At 31.9% G+C, this 9,952-nt stretch overlaps 2 protein-coding genes across 2 annotated transcripts; both read right to left on the reverse strand.

Annotated features, from left to right (window-relative positions):
• Positions 1-3,785, reverse strand: LOC132715065 (lysosomal proton-coupled steroid conjugate and bile acid symporter SLC46A3-like). Its single transcript, XM_060698039.1, has 5 exons — positions 3,546-3,785; positions 3,171-3,345; positions 2,129-2,212; positions 1,601-1,757; positions 1-819 (listed from the first exon to the last, which is right to left on the reverse strand). Exons 1-5 carry the CDS (start codon positions 3,783-3,785, stop codon positions 762-764), a joined length of 714 nt encoding a protein of 237 aa, XP_060554022.1. The 3' UTR covers positions 1-761.
• On the reverse strand, positions 3,782-4,749 carry LOC132715064 (uncharacterized). Its single transcript, XM_060698038.1, has one exon. The coding sequence runs from the start codon at positions 4,541-4,543 to the stop codon at positions 3,782-3,784; it is 762 nt and encodes a 253-aa protein (XP_060554021.1). The 5' UTR covers positions 4,544-4,749.
• Positions 4,750-9,952: the final 5,203 nt, after the last annotated feature.

Raw genomic sequence — 9,952 nt, forward strand, 5'->3', positions numbered from 1 at the left:
ATTAGGATCTTATTCTTAACATTATTTAATGCCATTGCTTGTCTATTCATTAAATGTTTGCCAAATTCAAATGAATGAAAGCACGTGTATGCCCACATTATCAAACTCATTTAATTTTACGAGATCAGGAATAAATGTAATTTAAACAACAACCCAATTCGCATCAATTAATAGATTCTTTTTTTTTGTTTTACAAAAAAGCAACAACAACAGAATAGAACTGTTCTGTTCTACTCATTTAAGTTATATACCGGTATGTTTTTTTTTTACATCGTATTGACTTAAAGATATGGATTCATTACAAATTGATACCGTAGAATTTGAATTGCTAAAATTCTGTTCATTTGTAACACCCCCGTCACACCCGCGAATTTTTATCAGTATTTTAAGGAAAACGTACTCGTACTTCGAACTTGATTTTTCTCGACAAACAAAATTTAGCAAACTGTCACAGGGTTTCAACCCCGGCTATGGGTCCCTATGGCGTTTTACTCCGCGACCCACTGAAAACGCTCACCTTCGGAATTTGTTTTGTGCATGTTCAAAATAGTCGTCGTGGCTCGTTGTACCGATGCAATGACGGAGTCAACACGATGTCTTGAGTCAGTCACGTCATGGCTTGATCCAACAAAACAATATGTATCAATTAAGTCACAGTATAACAATGTTTATGCAAAGCAGCAGACGAGATGTTGCTTTGTACACACCGTCAACACAAAACGTAATCATTCTTTACGCACTGTATAGCAAATAAAAGATTATCATATCTTCATCACAGTTATCTTTCTTTCTTCACGTTTCCATCCAATCAATAATATTCTGAAATATATGTATAAAGAAAAAAAACTATCACAGCAAGAAATAAAATAAAAAGTTTTATGGTTAAGATACACATTTCTCAATTCTGAAAGATTGGACAGTGAAAATCTAGTTATTATCTAGCGCATAGAATGACGTGTACAGTATACAGTAGAGAACATCTGACCAGACTCTGATGACGTCTTCTCAAAAGCTTTTTGAAACTCAAACATGAACAGTTCGAACTTCAGGGCAGGACAATTTCATTATGCAATTTCAGAAATGTTACCTAGAGTAAAGTAAATACGAAATGTAATAAAGTTTTCAGAGCAGAGGCTTTGAATTATAAACAAATACCCATAAGGTACATACCTATATACGAAACATGCAATTATTTACAGCACCTATAAGAATGATATTATTTCTTTGTTCCCTTTGTTATGTTTGGCATCAAATCAACATGGATAATGGTATTAATTTGCAAATCTTAGTGGCAGAAGAAACTTCCCGGGCTTACTCCACAGACGAATACCTGATAATGGACTTACATCAGCACAAGGAGGACCTTATTGAACACTCAACATTTCATGTGTCATTAACAGCATATGATTAACTTAAATAGCTTGTGTTTATTGTAGAAATGTGAACTTAAAATTCATAAACGTTGATTTGATCATTCATATAGCTGGAGAATTCGTTTTGCTTTATTCAAAGTTGTGTGTACCTTTTGAAAAAAAAGATGGTTCTAGCAGCAGACGAACATAAATACGCGAAAAGTAAACGAAATGAATTGCGAACTTACATGAGCAGAACGAAAGCAATACCATCAAATGACGACAGTACTAAAAATACGAAGCCTCTCATGAACTTCACACTGACAGAGTATATGGCACTGGTTCCAACATTACTAAGAAGATTAACAATGATTTCTACAGATGCGAACGCTGCAAATATAGCGCCTGAAATAATGTTTGCCGACGAAAAGTTCATTAGTTCACTTTTTAGTGCAGTTTATATGTCAAAATGAAAATGTTATGGTCAACTGGCGACATATCAGTATATAATATTAATTACAGACGGACATCCATGAAACCCCTCCGTTTGTTATTTCACAGTACGGTTGGAGTTTCGTGAAAATCGGACGGAAATCGATGACACTTTACATTATGATGACCAAGAATTGTTCCACATATAATAATGTATCATTTTTGTCTCGTAATTAGATATTTTCATTCAGAATATCCAGTCTATTTTACTTAAAGAGATCTTTTCAACTTTACATTATTGGTTCATTTCAGATTAAACTAAAAGTAATGAACTGAAAGTTTACCTTGTTTACTAGGTTCAGATAATGAGGACGCGACACTTCTTATAACTATCGACTCTAATGGCCCAAAACTTGACACAGCCGCCGCTAGAAATATAAACAACAAATTCTCTTACATTTAAAGCAGGATACCAACCTTATATTGATTTCCGACATTGTCTCGTGCATTATTACCAGGGGCAAACTCTACATGGTCTCCGAAATTGTCTCGTGCATAACTATCGGGGACCAAACGTTATATAAATTATGGATCTCCAAAATTGACTCGTGCATAATTAGCGGGGGACAATCTTATATGGATCTTTGAAAATGTCTGGTGCATAATTAGTGGAGGACCAACGTAATATGAATCTTTGAAACAATGATCGATGTTTCATTCGTTCGCTCCTGGTTCCCAAAGAAATGACCTATCAATGGTTTGTATATTTGTTTTACACCATTACGGAGCAAGACTATGACCATCGTCATCCTCACCAATATCATGTTCGGTGTTTGACTCAACAGAATGAACCACTATAAGAATTTCTCAAACAGCAATGCATTAAATGACCAGACAAGAATGGTAACATAGAACTGTTGAATAGCATGCTGATATTTGTTTTTTTTGTTTTTTTTTTGTTTTTTTCAAAAACATTTCATATTTAACAAATATAGCTTAAAATCATTAAAAAGTCACACAATCCAAGTTCACGAACATACACTCATAATTGTTCATATACCCATCATATTTTAACTTAAGTACTTATAAGGTTGACCCCTTGCTATTGTTGGTGTATTTATCAAAATATGTAGTATCAATGGTATACACATTGTATATAGATTTTAATATTATAAAATATAATTAGATTGGATCATTAAAACGTTCAGAGGATACGGTGCTACTAGTCTCTTGAATTGTCTATAACACGAAATAACTACCTTTTTCTTTACTTGTTTGACCCATAAATGTGTTTTTATATTCTGCATATCTCGGATCTAGTTCATCAAAAGATCTCGTGATTTTTGCCATCTTGTATTAATTTCTATACTTGAAAAAAAGAACTACCTAAATAAAGCATTGCGCTGTTGTTTGCTAGTGCTGTTATAATGAAACATCCGGCGTAGGACAATACACCTATCATAGCAATACTGACATCTGGTAAAAATAGCTGAAAGAATTTTACAGACCACACTCCAAACACCATCATCCCAACAGTCCTTGCCGCCCCATACAACCCAACCTGTAAAGAAAGGGGGTAGAAACGAATGCATCGCTCATAATATTGAAATATTAAGTAAGAGTTTTTGCTGGGCAAAGATCACATATACAAGGTGTAAAATACAATCTTTTGAATTCACGTATCATTTTTTACAATTAATTTGAATACACGTATTTATCTTAAAAATCGTGATTAAATAATAAAACTACTTGTATATTTACCTTTTCAGCACTCCAACAAAATGGCGTGGACATTTGATAAATGGTTTCTGTACCTATGCGTCCAAGAAAGCTAAAGTCGCAAAAACCATGGGCTAGCAGTAAAAACTGATATTTCCATCGGTTGTTGCCATAGTCTTTAGATATGAAAAATGAGAAACTGTGTCCAACTACTTCCCTTAGAGATTTGCTTGTTTTTCTTTTCTCCGGCGGAAATGATTCTGGTAGAAGAACCAACATCATAAAAAAGCTATTGTTAGAAGGACTACGGCAGCTGCCAAAGGAACGTAGAAGTTATAATTTTGTATAAGATATCCTGCTGCAAAACTGGCCAAAGTTAATGAGCTTCCAAGCATAAACATAATATATGCCATTCCATTAGTTCTTTGCTTGCCAGGTTTGGTAATATCCCCCGCGTATGCAAGACATACTTGAAGGAATGTGGCATACTGGCCTGTGCAACCTTCTATGAAGCATGCTCCAATGAAATATAACATATTAAATTTGAAATATATGATAATAACCGAAAATATCAACCGTAATGTAGTTCCAGAAATTCCTACGCCAAGTAAAAATTTCCTGCCTAGTGCGTCTGTATACGAGCCAAGAATAAGGTTCGACACTACGGCTGGAATACCTTGAGATAAACTATAATAGACCATATATTGTGCAGCCATAGACGTCGCTTCACTCTCAAGTTTGAATTCTGGACTACTTTTATTTGCAACACACACAGATAAGGACGAACTGTTTACAGAAACATTTGCTTCTTTAAACTTTATGTCATGCCACGTCTTATTGGTGTATTCTGTAATGGTATAATATGACATCATGTAACCAAACATATAAACCGATAAAAGAGGTCCTATTAGATAACGTCTCCATGACGTCAGCTCTGCTGGTGCTCCACCGGAAATAGTTCCATAACCGGAAATACTGTCGTCTCCATTTATGACCGTTTTTAAAGGTCTTTTTGAATCTTCGGTGGATATCGTCTTCATTTTTGCACTGTATATGCACTTTTAAAAATACATTAGAGGAAAAAAACGTAACAAACATATGCCATAAATAATTTAGTCACATTTTCCTATTTGAATGTATGTGTAGATAATTTATAACTAAAATTCAAATATTTTTTTCATTTGATTTATATACATTTACGACATAACAATGACATTATCAGGTGCAAACCTGTGAGTATCATATACATGCTGTGATTATCATATACATGTACATAAACACCTTTATCAAAGGCTTATTTAACCACAATACAACACACTGATAACATATATGAGCCGTGTCACGACAAAACCAACATAGTGCGTTTGCGACCAGCATGGATCCAGACCAGCCTGCGCATCCGCGCAGTCTGATCAGGATCCATGCTGTTCGCTATCAGTTTCTCTACTTGTAATAGGGTTTGTAAGCGAACATCAGACTGCGCGGATGCGCAGGCTGGTCTGGATCCATGCTGGTCGCAAACCCATTATGTTGGTTTTGTTGTGACACGGCTCATATATTAACCTTAAAGGGTGTAAAATTATATGTAATGAAATATTTTAATAAAAACTATTAACAGTTAATTTATATTGTTTCCATAATTTTATGACTGATTCTTGAAAATGTTATGACAAACAATGTCTCTGTTATTTAACACACATGTATAATATAATATTGTACGTTATTTGAACAAAATGCTCCGGAACAAAATATTATGTTGCTGTTCTTAAAAAGGTTCCTACCGTTTTGTCAATGATTATATAGATATATGCGTCATTAGCTTTTTAAGGAACTATACTAACATATTTCTTTCATACATATAAGGATTTGATACTCTCGGAAAATGAAAACGAGGCTAGATGAAGTATGATATGCATTTGAAATAGATTTTTATGAAAACGAGGCTCTACGCTTATATATATATGGGGTACTATATGCATTTGATACCATGCCCTTTTGGTATTTGGAAAGTATAGAAGGATGGACCTTCTTAAAACGCTTAATAATTTTGATACAACAATCAAAATGTCAGTATAATGCATTTATTGATACATTTTTTATATATAATGTATTTGTGCTGTACTTATATAACACCAAATAGTTCCACGGTAATTAACACAGACAATTTCTCCTTTTTTGATGAAATTGAATCTGGTCTAGAAAAGTATAATCTGTTAGGTAAATGTTTTATTTTAGGAGATTTAAATAGTAGAACCTCAAATCAATTAGAAATATTATCGTATGATAACTACATTGATCAAGAAAATGGACTATCATGTAATGTTGAAATTCCTCCGCGTGTATCTAAAGATAAATTGATTGACAGCCTAGGTAGACGTTTAATTGAATTTTGTCAAACAACATCGTATATCATATGTAATGGGAGGCTCCATAGGGACGCCAATATTGGGGAAAGTACATTTTGTTCAATTAACGGATCAAGCGTCGTAGATTACCTACTTATACACATGAATGATTTGAATTGCATTTCTGACTTTTCAGTCGCCGAACCAAACGAATTTTCCGACCATAACGGATTAAGTTTTAATATTCCTTGTAATAAAGTAAACGATAACTCTAATCAAACTGAACAATGTGAAACCATTATTAAATGGGATGAAAATAAAAGGGAATCATTTTTAAACCTTCTTCGATCAAAAAGGAACATATTAAATGATGTAAATGAACAGATTTGTAGCAACGAAAATGTTAATATTACATGTATTGCAGATAAGTTTACTGAAATTTTACACGAATGTGCATCTAATGTCTTTAGCGTTAAGCGTAAACACAATAATTCTTGTAAAAATAAACTTAAACAGCCCTGGTTTAATCAAGAGTGCTTTAACGCTAGACAAAAATTTAAAGAGAAGAGAAATAAATTTGTAAAAAATAGATCAAATGAACAATTTAAAAGGGAATTTATTTTTGAAAGAGCAAATTATACAAAAGTTAAGAAGATAAATAAGCGAAAATACAATTTCCAACAAAAAGACAACTTAAATAAACTAGGGAAATATCAACCAAAGAAATTTTGGAGCAAAGTTAAAAAGCAATACGCAAAGAAACAGTCAGAAGCAGATTCTTTAAACATGAATGAGCTTTATGATCATTTTAAAAATTTATACAGTACTGAAACAAACAGCCGTTCTGCAGATATAAACTATAACATATATGACGAAGATCTTGATAAAGAAATTGAAATGCAAGAAATCAGAAAAGCTGTTTTTTCGCAAAATGATAATAAAAGTAGCGGGATAGATTCTCTTTTGGCAGAAATGTATAAATGTTCATTTGATGAAATATCAAAAACACTTCATTTACTTTTCAATAAAATATATGTCAGTGGAGAATATCCAATCTCGTGGGGGGAAGGCATAATAGTACCAATCTTTAAGAGCGGAGATAAGGAGGATGCAAAAAATTACAGGGGTATTACATTGATAAATATTATCTCAAAAATATACTCACAAGTTCTTCTGAATCGCTTAACCGAATGGTCCAAAAAGCACCAAAAAATAATTGATAATCAATACGGCTTCCAAAAAGGTAAATCTACAGCCGATTGTATATTTCTTTTGAATTCTGTTATTGCGAAAACACTCTCTCAGGGGAAGAAACTCTACTCAGCATTTGTCGATTTTGAAAAATGTTTTGATAAGCTAGAAAGATCGTATATATTCATTAAACTTTTCCAAGAAAATGTCAGCTCTAGATTTGTTAAGGCGATTCAAAGTATGTACATGTCTGTGAAAGCGGCAATTAAATACAAAAATTCTGTATCCAACTTTTTCGAATCTAACATAGGCGCAAAACAAGGGGATCCCAGCTCTAGCTTACTTTTTCTCTATTTCGTAAATGATTTAGTTAATAATATAAATAATAATATTGAAGGATTGTTTACCATCGATGAGATAAAACTTTTTGTTATTTTGTTTGCAGGCGACGCAGAATTTTTGCGCACACACTGGAAGCCTTACAGTCAATGCTCAATGATTTACAACTTTATTGTTTCAATTGGGGTATGAAAATCAATACAAAAAAAGACAAAAATAATGATTTTTGAACAAGGAAGACATTCTTCTTACGATTTCAGACTAAATAACGAGTCATTAGAAATTGTAACACAATTCAAATATTTAGGAGTGACTCTATTCAAGAACGGTCATTGGAATCGCACCCAAAAAACTCTTGCGCAACATTCCCTTTACGCTCTTCATAATCTATTTATTGTATTCAATCAGTTAGAATTAAAAGTCGTGGATAAATGCAAGCTTTTCGACAGTCTTGTTAGTTCTATTCTTAATTATGGGGCCGAAGTATTTGGATATGACGAAGCAAAGGATATTGAATTAGTTCATTGTAAATTTTTACGAAAAATACTTAATGTTAGGAAGTCAACAAATTTAGAGTGTTTATACGGAGAGCTTGGCCGACATCCAATGAGAATTCAAAGAAAAATTATACTTATTAAATATTGGCTAAAAATTATAAATCTCGAAGAAAATTGTTTACTTAAACAAATGTACAACATACTTAAAATTGACGCTGACAACGAAAATTCATATAGAGGGAAAAATTGGGCCTACCATATCAAATCTATTCTTCAGGAGATAGGGATGTTTAATTTATGGTTAAGTCATACTGCTAATCAAAATAATTTCATTTCTATAAAAAACAGAATTTTGGACATATATAAACAAGACTGGTATAGAAAAATAAATAATTCAAGTAGATTATCTTCCTATTGTATTTTCAAACATGAATTTAATCAAGACTTATATCTAAGTGTTATAAATACGAATAAATTCAGAATAGCTTTAACAAAATTTAGACTGTCAGCACATAATCTTGCCATTGAAACAGGTAGACATCAAGGAACGCCTAGGGAAGAAAGAAAATGCCAAAAATGTACTATGAATGTAATTGAAAATGAGTTTCATTTCCTCCTTATTTGCCCAAATTATTATAACTTAAGGAAACAGTATCTAAAACCATATTTTTGTAGGTGGCCTACTATTAAAAAATTCGAATTACTGATGACAAGTAGAAATCCTAAAGAAATTATCAATCTATCAAAATATTTATACTTTGCATTTCAAAAAAGAGAATTACAAAATATTTAGAATAAAATAAACTGAAAGTATATAACTTTTAAGAAGTTAAATTATTGTTCTATTCTGTTCAGTATTAATTGTTGTTTTGTACCATTCTTCTGTTAATTGTTAAATATTGTACAATGTTTGTAACACGTTTATCCCTTTTCATATGATATTGAAAGTATATTGGCTATATGTATGCTCATGCTATTTTATGCCAAATAAAGATTATGTTATGTTATGTTATGTTATGTTATGTTATATAAAATTAGAATCCTGGTAATTATTTTGTTTGAGCCACCTATATTAACTATAACAATGTACAAGGAAGCCAGCGGTTATCCATCTCGCTTCGGCATATTCAAAATAAAGTTTGTTTTCAAGTCATTTTACAGAACTCTGCTACCAGTGACTACCAATTGGACTAACACTTGAGAAACTCAGACACAGTTATAGATCCGGTAGCTATAAATGTATTTCCAAACACAGCTTCCTCAAAAGAAGTGGAAATATATATCACTATGTTCGATGCGTCAAAATCCCTACGTTTTTTGGCGATTTTCAACATAACGCAGGGGCTGTCTGCAAAAAGCAATAGTAGTAGTGTTAAGCAAGTATTTGCCTAAAACAATTTTATCCAGAAAACGGAAATCGACCTGAATTAAAGGTAGAAATACTTACACTATTTTCTGGACGGTAAGCCCATCAGGAACTATCATTTTCATCTGAATATATACCGTATATATTAAGCATATCACAGCATAGAATAGCATAGCATAGCATAGCGTATGGTATATAGCAGCATAGCATAGCATAGCATATCCAAACTATTACCATAACATATATTTTATTCAGCATAAATTTCAAGCCATATTATAGGGATTATAGTTTAAAGCGTATATGTATAACAAGAGTTTGACAATTTTTATATAACAAAACTATATATGAAGTACTTTGTAAATACTTTAAGCGGACAAAAACGTTTCATTATAAATACTTGCATATATATCAAAATGAAAAGATAGCTGCACTATGTCTGATAACACTTTTTGTTGAGGTTATCTCCTTTCTTTCATCATTTGAATTAAATTATACATTATTTCCTTGTTAAAGTTTTAATTGGACTTAATTATTTTGATTTTGATGCATTAATTGAAGGTCATATATATCACGGACTTTAATTGACAATCCGTGTATATATATATATATATATATATATATATATATATATATATATATATATATATATATATATATATATATATATATATATATATATATATATATATATATATATATATATATATATAT

This window comes from Ruditapes philippinarum, unplaced genomic scaffold (assembly GCF_026571515.1).
Source record: "Ruditapes philippinarum isolate M1 unplaced genomic scaffold, ASM2657151v2 ctg6543_1_1_1_1, whole genome shotgun sequence".
NCBI classification, from domain to species: Eukaryota; Metazoa; Mollusca; class Bivalvia; order Venerida; family Veneridae; genus Ruditapes; species Ruditapes philippinarum.